The 18,479-nt window shown below is 37.6% G+C and overlaps 1 protein-coding gene across 2 annotated transcripts in view; it reads left to right on the top strand.

The window, feature by feature from the left end:
• Window positions 1–18,270, top strand: part of OLFM3 (olfactomedin 3) — a 54,382-nt gene extending 36,112 nt beyond the window's left edge. Inside the window, exons 2-6 of one of the 2 annotated variants that reach the window (XM_027671891.1) lie at window positions 92–238; window positions 2,632–2,787; window positions 6,683–6,902; window positions 14,042–14,148; window positions 15,824–18,270. In XM_027671891.1, coding sequence (XP_027527692.1) covers window positions 92–238; window positions 2,632–2,787; window positions 6,683–6,902; window positions 14,042–14,148; window positions 15,824–16,501 — 1,308 coding nt within the window. In that variant the 3' untranslated portion in view covers window positions 16,502–18,270. The remainder of the gene's footprint in view (window positions 1–91; window positions 239–2,631; window positions 2,788–6,682; window positions 6,903–14,041; window positions 14,149–15,823) is intronic. The other variant, XM_027671892.1, reaches the window with a different exon arrangement.
• Window positions 18,271–18,479: the final 209 nt, after the last annotated feature.

The following is an 18,479-nucleotide window of genomic DNA, read 5'->3' on the forward strand; positions in this document are numbered from 1 at the left end:
GCAAAAATAAACAAAAATATTCTGATATAGTGTTTTTTCAAATAAAAAAATGTGCTCAGTTCCTTTTATTGTTATTATTTTGTTGTTACAGACTCAGATTAGCCCCAAGGAAGGGTGGCAAGTTTATAGTTCAGCCCAGGATCCTGATGGCCGTTGCATTTGCACTGTTGTTGCACCTGAACAAAACCTATGTTCAAGAGATGCCAAAAGCAGGCAACTCAGACAACTGCTAGAGAAGGTAAGTCTTCAAAAAAAAACTCCTCCTCTTGATTATTAAACTTCCCACATAAATCTACTACTTTCCCTCTAAATTTAATACATAACGAACTACTGAAGAGTTATTTAATAAAAATATTTCTTCAGAGTATATTCCCTACCAGCGTTCTCACCCGATCATTATTTGTTTGTTTTCCTTATGTCACATCTTTCCCAACCCAAGTTGCATCTTCTCTCTTGCTTACTCCTCCCACATTGTTCCTTACACACCAGGGCAGATTTTTCTGTGTAAAAGCAGTTACAAATCCCACCTCAAACTAGCTCGCTGCTGTGGGATTTAAACTACAGCTTCAGCTTCAATCATATGAGACTGCTGAAGGTCATTTCTTGTCTCTTACCAACAAATAATGAGATATAGACATGGCAGCATCTTGAAAGCAGACTGTGCAGACAAGACAGTTCTAATTTTTTCATTTGCTTTTTCCTCAGATAATAGTATTTATTCATTCTCTGGTGGTGCAAATTTCCCCCAACAACCCAATTCTCAATTCCAGTATTATCTACTATTGCATGTATAGTAAAATCAATGAAGTATTTTGCATCAACAGAAAAAATTGTGCAACCATGAAAAGACAAATGAGTCTTCTGCATTCCCTATATGTAACCCAGGTGATAGTTATTGTATCACAGCTAGCAGTACAGAACCTGAGGCTTGAGAGTGTGCTTGAACAGCAGCAGAAAACAACATAAAATGTAGACTTAAACATATATTTTTAGGATACAATTTTCAGTATTTTTCTAGCTATAGAAAAATTATTCCAGTGCTAATATATTGCCAGATGCCCACAGATTTTTGCTCCCTGCCCTCCCATGAACTTCAGAAGGCACTTAGTTACAAGTTGTGACAGAGCCCTTAGCATGAGTTGCATGGAGAGAACATTCATGAACCAGCACAAGAGGAGTTACCTCCTGTCATACTGTCTGTTTACTCAAGAAAGGAAGACTTCAGTCTTTGCTCCAGTATATTTCCCAAATACTAAAATATTAACATTAAAAAAATTATTTTGAGGTGGGGGCTGGAAAGATGCATTAACATCACAACACAGTTTTTGAGCTGCCACAGAAAAGAACCTAAATCATTAGTCTCTAAAACCTGTTTTCTTATGATTGGAACTGTGGCAGACATGGATTTGTAATGGCATATTATTACTTCACTAAGTCCATGCAGTCCTTTAATTAGAGGCTCTATGTGAATGCTTCTTCCACCAAATGCAAATGCTCAAAGCTCTTCCAGTAGCCAAAGGACTTTATTTGCCTGCTTTGAACAATTAGAATGCAAAGAAACAAGAAACATTGCTTTTTTCATTAAAAATCCTAAGAACTGCTAAGAGTGACTGTGTAATAACTAATGTATACTATTTTTAAGAGTATTTTCTGAATCCACACATTCTGTAGATCATGTGTTAGTTTCAGACATGAATATCCATTCAAACATCACATATTCTTGCAAACAACAGGAATACTGCTGGGGTTATTAGGAAGGTAGATTTTTTGTTTGTTTGAGCCAGATCTTCAACATGGTGCCTAATACATTTACAGCAGTCTAGTTTTTTCATGTTTTGGGAAAACAGTTATTGAAATACAGTAACTGCACTTGGAAAATGTATCATTTTTATGGCTGGCAAAAGCATTGCTTTCATAACTGAAACTTTTAGAAGTATGTATAATTTACTCTAGATGACAGTTACTGTTGTCTCACTGTGGTAAAAGTGCTCACAATATCTACTAAGTCATTTGCTCTACAAAAGTTACCTGAACATTCTCTACTTTTCATCTGAAAAAATTGTGGGTTCCTACTGCTGAAACAATTGGATAAAATTTCTGATTTTACATTTATTTACAGAATTATGAGCAAACACCTATTTGATGATTGACACACCCCAGCTTATCTCTGGATAATCTTATGAATTCCTTATATTGAATTATTATATAATTGCCTACTAGCAATGAAAAGCATGCTCTTCGTACTAACCAAAATCTCCAAATTTCAGTCCTGTCCTCCCAAATTGGGAGGAAACAAATGCTGTACAGCACTTTCTGAACAACAGTGACCTGGACAGGTGTCAAAGGAGACTCTATTGCCTGACAGCTTTTTTTGAGCCCATTGATAATGGTGCTTAAAGGGTCTCACTCTCTTTACCTCACAGAACTAGTCCAATTAATTTATGGCTTCAAGGTCTTGCCCTGTTCCCCCATATTTGTACTGTCATGCAGTTATGGAATGTGGAACTATACTGTGGTATGAGTGACTCACAACTAAAGCACTGACATAAGCACGTTTTATTGCCTGACATTTAACCGGGGAAAAAAGTAAAGCAACAAAAAGTGCATTTAGAGAGTGTTCTTCTTTAACAGGTTCAGAATATGTCCCAGTCTATTGAAGTTTTAAATCTACGGACTCAGAGGGATTTCCAGTATGTTTTAAAAATGGAAACACAAATGAAAGGGCTGAAGGCCAAGTTTCGGCAAATTGAAGATGATCGGAAGACATTAATGACAAAGCATTTTCAAGTAGGTTTGATTTTAACAATAACTTTGAAGCCTGCTGGAAGCAATGTACTAAGTAGCAATGCATGGACTGCTAAGGTCTCAGCTTGAAATGCTTATACAAGAGCATCATTAAAAGGAAAAGCATAATAAATCTTCCTTTATGATGATAATCTTTTGCTCTGATCAATTTAATTGTAATAGGGAGGAACTATTAATTATTAAGTCATTAGAGAAATGTCACTTTAAACAGATTCCTGTTTTTTTGTGTATCAATGTGCATGTCATACTGAGACATTTATATTCATTCAAGCTCCAGTGATAAATGGGGAGATCCAATGGAATTAATAGCAAACAACAAGAGTTCTGCGCTTTTAGTGTTGCTTGACATTTACTGCAGTTGAAGGGAAGAAAGCCTATAATAAATCAGGTTATTGTAATTTTTATCCAGTATAATTAAGATCTAATTTCATCTCTGAAGGTTTGCTGTTTTGAATTTGGGATGGGGAGGAGGGCAGTCATTCCCAGTCACATTTGTGATTAAAAAAAGACTTCCAGAGAATTTTACTGACAACAGAAACCATAAGCTAATCCTTTTGTGAGAAAGAAGGGTTGCAGAGATTACAGAATAGCATTGTGTATTCTGAAAAAGCTACCTGAAGTACTCTTAAAGGAAAAAACATGACAAGAGCATATTTAAGGTCTTTAAATATCAACTCCAATAAATTGACATTTCAAGACTGCAAGACAGCAAAACAGGTTCTTGAAAATACATTCTGAAAATACATTCAGGTTCTTGAAAATACATTTAACATTATATTATGTTAAATATATATTTTTGAAGTGTTAATAAAAGTTCATATAAAATGAACCTGATTTTCTAATTGGTGCTAGAGTTATATACCTATATAATTACATAGCCAAGGGGTCTAGTTTATTTTTCAGAGACACTGAATATGCAGTGGGTCTTAATAATGTCAGGAATTAAGTATACTAATGATCTGACTACCAAACTTTATTGATTATGTCATTGGTCTTAGTTTAGAGTTTGAGCATATGCTTCCCTTTATTTTCAGGTAGGAAGAAATATCTTCACCTTTTTTGCCTTTCACCCCTCATTGCCACAATAACAACACACTTGTATAATGCCATTAAATATTCTGTATTCTCATTATAGTTTCCCTTGGGAACAAAATATCAAAATTTGAATGTCTGATACACAATGTCAAAGGTAGCAGATTACTTCAGCACTCTAACCTTTTAAATTTTCGATATTTGTATTGGCCAGTCATTTAACTTCAGTTTGACAGTTTGCCTGGAGTATAAAAGAGTTCCAGCCAGTCAAGTTATAGAATATTTTAAAAGGTCAACATAATACAATATGCTGCTGGCTTTCTGAAATTTGATCTACTAAAATTCCAGTGCTTTATCTTTCCCAAGACAAAGAAATTCATTCTGGATGTAGCATAACCTCTCATATCAGCAGGCTCGAAGTGCCAGAATACATTTACCACCTATTGTTGTTGCAATACAAATTAGTTCTTGTACCACTCATGTAGCAACAAGCTAGGAGTGTCAGGAGAAAATAATAATTTTTTATTTTATCTTGACAATGCCAAAACCAACTTTATATCATTTACTGAAATGAGATCTTCTAAAGCTGTGTTTTCATATTGATCAGAACCAAAGAGTACAAATTTGATCCAGATCACACTTGAGCATATAGTCAAAGTTCAGTCAAATCTGCATTTCTGCCAGGCAGGAGGTACCTGTTCTCCACAAAAAGTTACAGCAGGTTTGCTCAAATGATTCCTCTTCTGGCATAAATCCTACCAGGAACTCATTACCTTCACTAATTCTCTTAAAGACATTTTATCTTCCTGAGTTTTCACAAGCTTTGATTTTTTTTCATTATGGTTTACCCATGATTTTTGGCCATTCACTCCCCCACAGAACCAAAGCCTAAATTCATGATTTCAAAATGAAGTAGCAAGAACTTTGGTTTCTGGAGCTCTGTTTTCACTCTCACAAAGCTTACTCCCCTTGTCATCGAGGAAAAAAAAAGCTATTCATTTTAACAGGCATAAAGTAGGTTCAGGTTAAGCTTTTAATAAAGACAGACAAATAAAAAAAATTTGAACTGTAAACAAAAAGACTTCTCACTTCTTCCTTTCCATTTCAGTAATTCTGCTACCATAACCTTGAGAACAGAGCCAATAGAACTAATACTCTCAAATCCCTGTATAATGACATACCTACTGATAATTTAAAATGCAATTTTTCAGCTATTGAGATGACCTGCCTGTGTGCAAGATGTACTTGTAACAACACATGAAAGTTTTTATTTTGAGGTAATAGTAATTCCAATATGAAAAAATTGTTAAGACAATATGCATATATTAGCTGGGTGATGAGATACTGCAGAACTCTCAAGCTCTGTTTGAACACATTTGAGAGGCAAAAATTCAGAGATAGATCTTCAAGCAGCCCAAATGCTGACCCTGCCTACCAGCTTCTTTCATATCTCCTTAGCAAAAATGCATCTGGCATCATCATGTAATTTATTTTGGAAATGTCCTACCCTGTTTATTGCATCTTCTGAGACAAATGGTGTAACAAATATGTGCGTGTTTCTGCACACCTCAGTGACCACAGCAACCTCTGACACATTTGCTGCTCAGACTCTTTCTGGTGCCTGGCCTTCCATTTAGTTCTCTTCTGCTTTCCCCTTTAACCTGCTGAATACTCCAGCTATTGATTTTTTAACCCTTTCAATAACCCCTGTATCCTAAACTGTTCCCAATCTCTATTGCCGCCTAATGCTAATATCTAACAAAGCTTTATTTCCATCTTTGCCTTGTTTTGTCCACCTTGGCATCTCCTCATGTCTCTCTGGCATTTGCTTATGCAAGTCCTGCTGTTCCCATATATTATAAAAAGATTTCCAAATTTCTTCATACAGATGATATATCAGGGACCAACCTGTCTACTTTTCAATAAAGCAAGACCTTCTGACTGCTGGTTCTTTGAGATTTTCTACGGAATAATAACAAAACAAAAAACCACCTCAAACAATTAGGTTAAATTTAATAAAGCATGTATTATTAGTGCATTTAAAAGAATAATTAAGAAATGAAAAATGGGCAGCCGGTATAGGTTACAAACTAGGACAAATTCTCAAAGTATGAGACACGGCAAAACACCTGAGGAAGTGGCAATCTGAAATTCCAAAGTGGAGCCTTATATTATTTAATCAATGTTTAAGAATAAGATTGGCCATGCAACAACTGCATATGGCAAAAAAAATTTATGATATTCCAGAAAAGAGAGAACTGAGGAAGTTTGAAGGCACCTAGTGATGTAGCAGGCTGACTAATACAAATCACAGTTAAGAACCATGGATTTTTAAGTAAAAAGGAAGAGGCATATATCACTGTGGCTGGAACAGAACTGAACAGTGCTCAACACACATTGAGAAAAAGATTAATTTAGTATTTCTAAAGAATTAAATAGAAATTAACAACTTATCCTATGTATGACAGCACTGTAAACCAGGTATGACCTTGAACACTACTGTGCATTCAGGCCTAACCATCTTCTGAAGAAAGACACACTTAGTGGGGGTTTATATCCTACAGATGGAAAGTCAGACCTTCAACAGGTTTGGTTGAGATCCACTTGAAGGTAATCCTTTCCTTTCAGTAAAAAAACAATTATGTCATGCATTTTATCTGCTGCTTACTATGATTAAGTCTGAGGTTTCTAAGACTTTCAGAATAGACTAATTGTAGATCTGTAACTAAAATAAATAATCATTTTCAAGTCATTTCAGTAATCAGGCATAAATATTACATTAAAGGAAATTACGGGATTGAACTCCTTTAAACTGCTCTAATGGACATATGATTGCTTTTAACAGGAATTGAAAGAAAAGATGGATGAGCTCCTGCCACTGATCCCAGTTCTGGAACAATACAAAACTGATGCCAAATTAATCACCCAGTTCAAGGAGGAAATTAGGAATCTGTCTACTGTGCTCACTGGGATTCAGGAAGAAATTGGTGCTTATGACTATGACGAACTACACCAGCGCGTACTCAGCTTAGAAACCAGGCTTCGAGACTGCATGAAAAAGCTCAGTAAGTTAACAAGTTCGTGGCAAATTTGGTTCCTTGGCTGTGTATTTTTAGTTATCTCTCTTAAGAAAGATGAAGTTTTGGGCGTTTGATGAAAGACTACACATTATATTCTGATCTGTGCTACCCTAATAAAAGTCAAGAGTAACTGAAGCCAAGGTCAGTTACTTTGTGCCGGTGTATCTTAGGTAAAGACCTGCCCTACTGTATACAGAAGGAATTAAGATGGAAAATTATAACAGACAGCAATTTCAAAATCTAAGAGTTTTGCAAACCAGTTGGAGAGCTACAAATATTCTATCAAAAAAGCTCAGACAGGCATTGCTACTAGAGTCACCCTTGGGATGTCAAGTGTAAAAAAAATTTAGTGGGAAGTAGACTGGAATCAGTTTTGAGATGTCCACGTCATAACCCTGTCATTTTGCTATGAAACTTGAGAGGCCACTCTGGCTGTACTGTGTTTAGACCTGTAATATTAGCACTAAGAGAGATGTGCCATTCTCCAATTTGCATTTCAATGTAATTAAGCATTACACCTAATTTAAGGGAACAAAGGATGATTTCTGTAAGAAGCACAGCAACAAACCCAGTGAGCACTGCATTAGGTTTGCATCAGGCAGCCTCCATCTCGGCTGCTCACATGCTGGCTTTAGATAGAAAAAGTCAGACATTGAGCATCTCTGAAAACCAGTGCTAGCTCAATATCAGCCACCAAGACTAAGAGCCTGAAGTATCATTTTCAAGTGTCAGCCTTAACTTCCATTACCCCAGGAGGGATAAGTTGTACCTACCTGCCTTACAAACACAATGCAGTCTCCCCTTTCCCCAGTCTGTCCATCCATTCTGAGACTCCTGAATGGATCACTATTGCAACAATCCAGCCCCTATGAAAAACAAACACTTTGTACATTAACACTGAACATGAATAAACTAGAAATTCCAAGGTTCAGTCCTGTGATCCGTGTCTCAGTTATAAAGTGTGGGATGTTTACTTTTAAGTGCTACACATGACCTTAAATATCTTGTTGACAGATAAGCAGAGCCTCCTTATTTTTGTGATGCAATGGAATGAGAAAAATCTAGGTTAAGTTACCCTCTTAAATTATTTATTTTCAGTTTCTTTATTTTACACTGGAAATAGCACAGTGATGATGCACTAAAATACATGAAAGACCTCTTCAAACACAAATTTCTTATGACGCTATTTTCCCCTCAGTACACACACATAATAGCACATTACTGCATTGACAGAAGACAGTCAGGAGAAAATATCTGTGTTGCAATACCACAGCAAGCAAAACAATTCCTATGAATAGACAGTATTTTCTGATAGTGAGGGTTAGAGTAAGTTATTAGACACCAAAAATCATCAGTTTATCTTTAACGAGTATCTTGTTTTTCTTTGCTTTTACACCATCTTGTAATATTGATTAGTGAAGTGACTACAGTGTGAGATATATTTTAAACAACAGAATTACTAGGTATGTTCTCATCCTATCTATCCTGAATTCTTGCAACATATTCTATTTCTCTTGATGTACCTAATGGAAAAAACTCCTATCAAAATTACGTATATTAACAGTAGAGAGAAAATTTGTGTATAAAATAAATTATTAAGCACATCCATTATCAAAAGGGAGTGGACTTTTTCAAGCTCTAACACAGATTCATTCATCCTTATTGGCATTACTCCCTAGTCTTAGATGCTTAAATGACTTTTATGCTCACCAGCTAATGCAGTGGTTGGTTTTTTCGCCTATCCCTGTGCACCTTTTAAAGTAAAAAGTTAGGCCTGCTGTAACTCCTGAAAGTTCAGATCAGGAAGCATAAGGGGCAAACAGCTTTCGAGCCTACACCTTCTTCCCAGCCACATTCACACGCTGGAGATGATCCAGCTGTGACTGTCCCTGCCAGTCTGACAGCCAGAAGCCTACAGCAGCAGCAGGCTGCCACAGGATCTGGCTGGAATTTTCACAGATTTGGTTGCATTTCACCATATAATTATCTAATCAGCATGTGCAATAGCTATTTTCCATTCTTCTCCCTAGCAGGTGTTTTTCAGCCATATAATGTGTTATTTATGTTGTCCTGGCCACTTACAAGGGATCTTCCATCTGCACTGGCAGCACTTTCAACATCATTAACATATAGTAAGCAGTTGTCTTACTTTCAGTGAGGTTTAGTGATTACCACAACAGTTGTGATGACTGGAATTTGCTTCTTTGTGAAATAAGAGAAAATCCAGGAAGAAGCTGATGAGAAATTTGTTCACAAAGCTTTAAAAGGGTGCACGCAACTAAACATGTAGGAATAAAGTGCATGTGATTGCACACACTCCAAATTCACATACACTTATGTGCATATGGGTCCTTTGCTGGCAGTCCTGTAAGACATGTACATTTAGAAGAGAGTGCAGATTGCACAGTGTGCTTGGAACCCTCCTATTCTTGTCATAATGTGTTTATGAAACGAGGGAAAAAAAATAAGTAAGGCTACCATTTTTCTTAGTGTACCTGAACTTCTTAACATTTGCTAGTATGAAGATACATTTGACCTACCTTCTTACTAGCATCTGGTCCTTCTCCTGTCAGGGAATTAAATTGCTATATTGCTATAAACCAAAACAGAAGAAAAGGATGGCAAGGAGGCTTTAGCCATGTTGGGGAAAAAAAAATGCATAGGCTAGTTTTAACTCTCTGCCACCTCATAACTATGGAAAATTCATAGTCCAGAAGTGATTCCCATTTCACATTCCATTTGTCTATGTTCTAGTTCTCTACATACAAAATGAGCTAAAGAAATGCCACAATTGAAAACTAATTGGAATTTTCATTCATTTCAGACTCCAAGACTTGCCATGCTAGAAAAATGTTAAATAAATGATCCTCCCTTCAGTATATTAGTATTAACATTCCCTAGCAAAAAACCTCAGCATGCAGGATCAATTTTAGTATAGCCACACAAACAATTAACAGGTTCATTCTGCAGCTGAGAATACAGGCTGGGTTTAGATCAACATGTTTTACACTGAAGTAGAGAAGAATAAGCTGTTACCAACTTCAGTGGAGGAGTAAGGGAAATTTCTTGGACTGAACACAAAGTTGAAAGTGCTTAAAACCACAGAGGAAACTCGCCTTGTTTTGTCAGTGAACTGTTAGACATTATATTGAGCTTTACTCTTGAGAGAGTTGTCATTCATTTAATTCCTGTATCAAATCCAAGATCAGGCTTGGGCAAGCTGGAAGAGAATTATCCTTATAAAGTCACTATAAACAATTATTTCATAATTCATAAACTGCATACTGTAGTAATGTATCATCAAAATGCTGTGATACTCATCTGGAATAAATTTCTTCACTATGTTGGTAAGTCAATAACACTTCAGCACAGACAGCACACTTGCTACTTTATAATGAACAAAACATAAATTATTCAAATTCTGCCAATTTTTATAGGTCTGCTGTAACAAATGGGTGGACACATTTGAAGGCAGGGCTCCAAAAGACAGAACTGAAGAAAACAACACCGCCTTTCTCTTGAAGAATGAGAAATTAGATTAACGGTTTTCATAATTGTGTTCACTCGATTCTCTTAACTTCTGATCCAATACTGGAAGCAACACTGCATTAGGGGACTGTCTGACAGTTTGACAGAGTAAAACGTGAACTGAAGGGCAGAGGAATTTCATTGAGAAGGGGAGGAAAATTTGGCCTCAATCGCTTTTTTGAGAGAAATGTGTCATGTTGCTCTGCATCATCTGTCAGTAGTAGGTTCATTGTATTCACAAGACCAGTATTTAAGCAAGCATGTTGATTTGTGGAATACTTGGGACAGTTTACTTCTACAGAATTTACCTGTGCAGCCTTAAACAGTTTAAAACAGCGTGAGCTGATTTGTCAAGGTTGACCATTCAACCGAGACTTGCTTTGGGGCCTTGTCCTGTTCTTTCAAGCAGTACTTTCTGAACTGCAAGGACCTACTGCTTGGTTTGAGTTCTCACTACTCAAGAGAGGTGACATGCATGTACTTGGCCCTGAACATTTTGCAAATTAACAGAAGAGTGAGATTTTGAAACAATCTGCAGCTGGAGTAAGGGTGAGGGTAAACAACTGTAAATAATATTTTCCCGTTTTTAAAAATCATGTCAGTAATTTTATTAAAGGCTGCCTGCAACTAGACTTAAATGACTAGAATTTTGGCAGAGACTTTATATATTAGGCTCCTGTGCTGAAGGATCTTTCAACTGTAAGGAGACTGGGGTGACAAGACAGAGGTGGGCACTGACAGCTCTGCTGCTTCCTTTTTATTGTACATGCTGTGAGCAAGTAGGTCAGCAGATCTCAAGTACTGCTGAGGTTTACAGAAGAAACCTGCTAATGGGATATGAATTATCACTACAATAGGAATAACTTAACCATATATGGAAAATATACTTGCAGTATTTTTTAGACTACTCCTTAGTCTTAAGTACCAGTTCCATCAAATTATAACACAAATAGGCAGATCCGTGGGTTTCTGTTAATTAAGCAAGGAAAAGGAAAGATGGGTCATACTGTAGGGCAGGAGGAAGAAAAATCCTCATGCCTCTTACAAGATGCTCTGTTTTGTTGTGCTGAAAAGAGAAACTGTCACTTTTTCAGTCAGCAGCCCCTCAGCTATACAGCAGCTGTCCTAACAGTCTTCCTTTCTTGATCACTACATGTTATCTGAGAATAAAAAATTGATAACGTAAATACACCCTGATTCAAACTGCTGATCATTTAGTGGCTGAAGTACAATGTCATCTCTTTTTTTCACGCTGAACAGCATCTCAATACATTGTGAAAGACTACTCTCTGAAAGCATCTGACTCCTGTCACAGGGGAAGGCAGCTTGGTTCATTTCAACTGGCAATCAGTGAACTGTACATTCAGGATAAATAGGAGTAATGCAGCAGAGGAACCACAGTACTAGACACTGAAACATATAAATTTCTGAACACCCTTCTCTGGCTAGACTCAAAAACTCCACTGGCATATGGATCACCACGTGCACAAACACCCACGGAGCTGTGTGCACACCCCCCACAGCAGCTGGCATGTTCTACAAACACACCACCTGCTTTTACACCTCTGCTGGAGATGTGGGGCCTCGAGCTCAGTGTGTGCCTGTGCTGCTCCCCACAATCCACAAACACACCCACGCTGGGGAGCAAACCTGTGAGCTCTCACACACCTGCCCTGGCTGAGGGAGCCGACCCACTGCCCCCCATGCTCTGCCTGCACTTGCTGAGCGCTGGCTCTGCCTGGCCCCAGCACCGCTCACCCCGACACAGTTTGCAAATTGAAGGCCCACTGTCAGGCTGCCCTGCCTACCCCAACACAGCATCACCCAGCCCATACACAAACGTGGGCTCTGAGAGCACCCTCACATCACTGCCACGGGCCCCTTCCACAAGTTTTGTCCATTCAGAAGCAAAATTTCACAACTCATATATAATTCCACATTTAACTTCCTGGATTTCTTTTTTTGATAGAAGAAACGTTGTTTCAGATTCCAAATCCTTTGCTTATGTTTTCCTACTTAAGTACTGTGTTTTAAAGGCAGGAATTAGTATACCTTATAACTCATACATTCGCTGTATTGTAATTATTTTAAAAACTACAAATTCAGCAGTAATTATTTTTTCCAATTTATTTTTACTTATTACTAGTTTTCTGATAATTTTATTCCAAATTAAATATTCCAAATTCTGAAGTTAACCTTTCTGAAGGTTTGAGTTTATCTCATGCCCATTTTTGAGACTATTTACTAACATACCATCTAAAAATAAAAGCCTTCACCCTCATGGGATATAATCCTCTACCTTTCAAGCTAATAACAGTTCATAGCTGTAGAATAAGAGCACTGAGTGCACAATAATAGCAGCCTATCTACAGACAAATCCAGAATAAAAAAATCTGTACAATGATAATCAACTGTAAAAAACCTGTAAGATTCTTTAAAATAGGAAATCCCAAAAATATCTTCAAAATATTACAACGTCCATAGATTGAGATCTGTAAATAATAGTGCCATTTAATTGACCTAGAAAATAGACACAGCCTACCCTGCTCATTGAAGTCTCAGCATGTACATGTTCATTGCCAATACACCCCACTTCCCTGGCTCTGAACAAAAACTCCACAAGCAGCCTCTGAGTTGCCACCACAGCATTAACCCCATTGTAAGTGAGGGAAACAGACTGGCACGTTACACTCCTTGCCAGTTACAGAGAGTAGAAAATTTAGGCTTAATGTGACCTTCTTTTGAACTGAATAAATTCATTCTCAACACCAGATAGTTTGTTTTCCACATTTCCTAGATAGGTACAGTACAGCACAACCATGTAGCACAGAGAAGTACTTACTTTTAGATTAAAACAATTAGTGAAATATTTCACTTCTTTTCACATTCTTATGGAACATCTTTTCTGTAAAACCATACTATTTCAGCTAATCACCTGCACACCAGTATGTGATATTAATCCTTGGTAAATACAATGAATTCCACCAGGAGCTTGTTGCTAATAGGAATGTTATTAATGTCCCCTAAAATATAGATTTTTGGATTGTTAGGAAGGTCAGCATCCAAGATCATATCGACTTTCATTATTTCCTCCCAGACAGACTAATATGAGGCAGGCTAATGAATTAGAAGCCAAGTGATACAGCCAAGCTTGCTGAGTAATTCTCATACTTTCTTCACACAGCCCCCAGTCCTGGAACAGGTACGTGTGTGCAACCACAGGGCAGTCAGGCACAAGATTTGTGTACAGCTTGTTTTGTGCACAAGCTCATTTTTTTCCTCTGTGCCCTTAACCACCCTGTTACCCTGGTCAATGGAAAACTGAAACATCCATCAGTCCTAGCTGTGCACTGAACTTCCTGAAGGCAAAAGTGACAGAGGATTATGTCTTCATTTCATTTATCATTAAGTGTTCTTCACTTCAGCTCAGAAGATATGGAAAAGTTCCTTCAGTGAAGATGACAATCCATCTTCAACATAAGTCTGAATCCCCTGGAGCCACAATTTAGTTTAGAGCAATTGGTCCTGTGCTCTGACAGATGTCAAGGAGAGTTGTGCAATTATTTGCATTAATGCATTTGTTTTTTTAATTTCAGCATGTGGCAAATTGATGAAAATTACAGGCCCCATTACAGTGAAGATATCCGGAACCCGATTTGGAGCCTGGATGACGGATCCATTGGCATCGGAGAAAAATAACCGAGTATGTAAAGGCACTGACTATCTTTGTGCCCCCTTTTTTTTTTTACTTGCTTTATTTTAATCCTTAAAAAGATATTTTCCCCCTAGGAAATTACACTCCCAAGCGTGTTTCTTCTACTTCAGTCATTTTTACACTTAAACATCTTCAGAGAAAAAGCAACAGTGTTTGTGCAAAAATATCCAAAGACAAAAGTTCACTAAGCACCTTTATGCCTTCAGCTTTTTCAGGGATGACAAACATCTCTCTGAACTGACTACACTTCTTTTTTATTTCCTAACATGTTTAATGGAGCTTGGGTCTTTAAGAACTCAAGTACTATAAAACAAACATCCACACTTTTACTCAAGAGCATGACTTGTAATTCAGCACAGTTAAAATCTACAGGATTAGGCCCCATATAAGCTGTATTCAGGCCATTTTCTGCATCATATCCAAGTTATGTTATTGTTTGGATCTAAAATAGGACACAGCTTTAAGGCGGTGCTCTGTCTAAAGGGGTTTGGAAGTCAAAACACGGTTTCATTTGTATGAGACCCACAACATTAGCTTTTTGACTACAGAAAAAAAAAAAACAAACCAAGGCTACATACAAATAGCAATAACTAAATATTTCTGTGCAGCTCTCCCCTGCCTGCTGTGTCTGTGCAGGTTTACTACTGACCCCAGAAATCTCAATTAACTTTAGGAGAGCAGCAAACTCTACTCAACCCCATCTTATCCTGAAAAAGTTTCTTCTGATACCTCAGAGCGCCAGTGGCTGCTCCAGAACCATCCCCATGAGCCCTTGTCTCCATCAGCACCTGGTCCCTGTGCAGTCCCCTCCCAGCACACCCTGCCACCCCCTCCCCTGACAGCCACCACATTCCCCCCACTGCCACCCTCTTCAAGCAACACACAAACTACTTGTGCATGCAAACCATGCAAAACCCTCCTTGCACCAAGTAATGGGCAGCCAGAAGCTGAACTGGTGTTTACAAATATTTTGTTCATGTCAGTTTTGAAATTGGCATAAAAAACCCTCCAGAAATCATTCTTCTTTTTTTTTTTCCGGGATTTTATTTGTCCTCTGACAAACTAAAAGGAGAAAAGGCAAAATGCATGAAGGAAAAAAAGGGGGAATGGAAGTTGCATGCAACACATTAAAAAGAATTATTGATTCTGTTTTAAGGGGGAAAAAATGGTTCCTAAACTTTACTTGTTTCATTGCTAATGTTTTTGTTCTCTTTACTAAGAATAGACTATTTTTCATTGGTTAGAGGTTCAGCTGAAAAAAATTCAACCACATTTATTCCTAAGTATAAATTCAAGTTTAGCTCGCATACCATTTTCCATCTCTCTCTTAGATTATTATTCTCTGGGAATATCTTTAAGCAAGCCCCATATAGCAGAGACCCAAACACTGAATAATCCAAAATTAAATTTCTGTGAAAATGCAGACACTGTAGTTAGTAACAGTTATATTTAAAGTTCACCTGTATAGGTAAGTTTTGATTCAGAAATTCAAGAGTTCCTCATGCTTTTGTAACAGCAGTGCAATATTGTACTTTGATAGCCTGCTGCATATCTAAAACCCATTTTCCCTCTTCTCCTGCAATTTATCCATCATGCCATATCACACTCATGTATCACAGATTGTGTTCCAGATGTTTACTCCCAGTCTTTGTTTTCTTTCCAGGTCTGGTACATGGATAGTTACACTAACAATAAAATTGTCCGTGAATATAAATCAATTGCAGACTTTGTCAGTGGGGCTGAATCAAGGACATACAACCTTCCATTCAAATGGGCAGGCACCAACCACGTTGTCTACAATGGCTCCCTCTATTTCAACAAGTACCAGAGCAACATCATCATCAAATACAGCTTTGACACGGGGCGGGTGCTCGCGCAGCGCAGCCTGGAGTACGCTGGCTTTCACAATGTCTACCCTTACACCTGGGGGGGCTTCTCTGATATTGATCTGATGGCAGATGAAATTGGGCTGTGGGCTGTGTATGCCACCAACCAGAATGCAGGCAACATTGTCATCAGCCAGCTAAACCAGGATACTCTGGAGGTGCTGAAGAGTTGGAGCACAGGCTACCCAAAGAGAAGCGCTGGAGAATCCTTCATGATCTGTGGCACCTTGTATGTTACTAACTCTCACTTAACAGGAGCCAAGGTCTACTATTCTTATTCCACAAAAACTTCCACTTACGAGTATACAGACATTCCTTTCCATAATCAGTATTTCCATATATCCATGCTTGACTACAATGCAAGAGATAGAGCTCTCTATGCCTGGAATAACGGACATCAAGTCCTGTTTAACGTCACCCTCTTCCACGTCATTAAAACTGAAGATGACACATAATTTTCTTTCCCTTACCTCCCTCCGTCAAAGCAGTCTCATTTGTGATTAACTTTAAAAGCATCCATCTCTTTCAGTTCCTTTTAATTTACATTTCGTTCTTCATTAAGGAAAAGCAACATTTTCTACTATGTAATGCATTTCAAATATGGCTGAGCCTGTCTAAAACGACCTGTCGGAAATAAAAGCATCTTAACTCATGATTCTACAAGGTCTGTCAAGACCTTGTCTTGAAAAGCACTAAAGAGGATTTAAGTGGCTAAAGACAGTTTTTAAAAGATTATGATCTGCCTTATTTTAGAGTCAGAGACTAATGTTGGCTTAAATGCATGAATGTCTTTTTTTACCTCATTTTTGGTTTTAATCTATTGCTTAACTTCAGGAAGCATTTTGGTAGTGTCAGACACATATTGCACATTGTATTTTTTTATTTATTCAGAAAGATTTAGGAACTTAAATTTACTTAGACATGGAGTATGATTCATTTTGCCATCACCCAATTTCAGATGTGGTGCTGTACAGTATGTTTTTAAATCTCTTGCAAACATTTTATCGACAGTATGTATTTCTACCATTGTAACCACCATTGTGCAATTGTATCTCTTCACTTATGTGAAAGTAAACTAAGTACTATTTTTTATAAAATATATTGAAATAATTGCAGTTCTGGTTATGGGTCAATTGAAAGTGGTAAAAATCTGCTAAAAGGTTGTTATTTCTGAGAAAGACCAGTAGCTTCTCAGATGCATGATTCCCGTTCTCAGCTTTGCTTGGTAGATCTCTTCTTCACCACTGAAGCCTCATACCCGTCTCAGCTTTACAACTGTTTGCCCTGCCCAATTTTTATCTCATACTGCTGGCTTCTCTCTCCCTCAGTCTCTTTCTCCTGCTTTCTTCCCTTCCACCATTTTATTGCCCTTGTTTATGCTCACTCCCTGATCTGGGCTTCACAAGAGAGGAGCAGAAAGTGGGCTGATGCCCATGTCTGCAGCAAGCGTGTGAGTGCTGTTCTGGGGCACTGAGGAGCAGTGTTAGAAGTCAAGTTGCTTTCCCTAATTTGCCTGTCTTCTTACTCATAATAGAAGAACATTTATCTTTTGACAAAACTCTTCTCTGGGATGACCATAATCAAGGAGAAAATACAAAGGAAAAGTACAAAGCCTGGATGATCACTGTGGCACCTGATAGCCCTTGCTAGGAAATGGCAACAACACTGAGGCCAACCTCTTGCAAAGAGGTTTGGGTTTTGTTAGCAGTACAATTGTTACTTAGGTTCAAAACTGATGCCTTTAAAAAACAAATATTTAGGAAAGCTGTGTGGTTTGCTATACTATCTCATTAGAAACTAGGGGATGGGGAGAGTGTGCACATTTTATTGAGAACAAAGGAATGAGGTGCTATTCATCTCTTTTGGCATAAATGGAAAGAAAGTAACATTATTAAGCACTAGTAATAAGATTTTTTATTAGCTGGGCTCTCACAAAATGCAAAAAGACAACTCAGTGAAAGCTGAAGCTTGTGAAGCTCACAAAATCTGAGATTCTCCTCTTTATATCCTTTGAAATTGAAAAGCCAGATCTATTTTGAAGACATTTTATTTGCTAGTTCTACCAACATGTCAGCTGAGACCACCTTAAGCCTCATTAATGTTTTCATTATTATAAATATATATGTCTATTTATGTTTACAAATCTGCTTTTATAATATAAGCCCCCATATGAAGCTGAACAAATTGCCTTATTTTTCATACTGGCTGCAAAAAAAAAAAGAAAGCTAATTAGGTTTCAAGAACTGATAAAGGGGAAAAAAACCAACAAATTACATTACAACATGACCAGAGAAAAGTTACTTTCCTGCTCCCATCTCCCCCCTCCTGCCTAGCTGAAATGATAGCTGTTATCCCTTACAATCAGTAACACAGAATTTCAAGACTCAATTCAGCTAAACAGACAAATCACTTCCCTCCTGTAACCAACTTTCC

This window comes from Neopelma chrysocephalum, unplaced genomic scaffold, assembly GCF_003984885.1.
Source record: "Neopelma chrysocephalum unplaced genomic scaffold, ASM398488v2 Primary Assembly neopelma1_97222, whole genome shotgun sequence".
Taxonomy (NCBI): domain Eukaryota; kingdom Metazoa; phylum Chordata; class Aves; order Passeriformes; family Pipridae; genus Neopelma; species Neopelma chrysocephalum.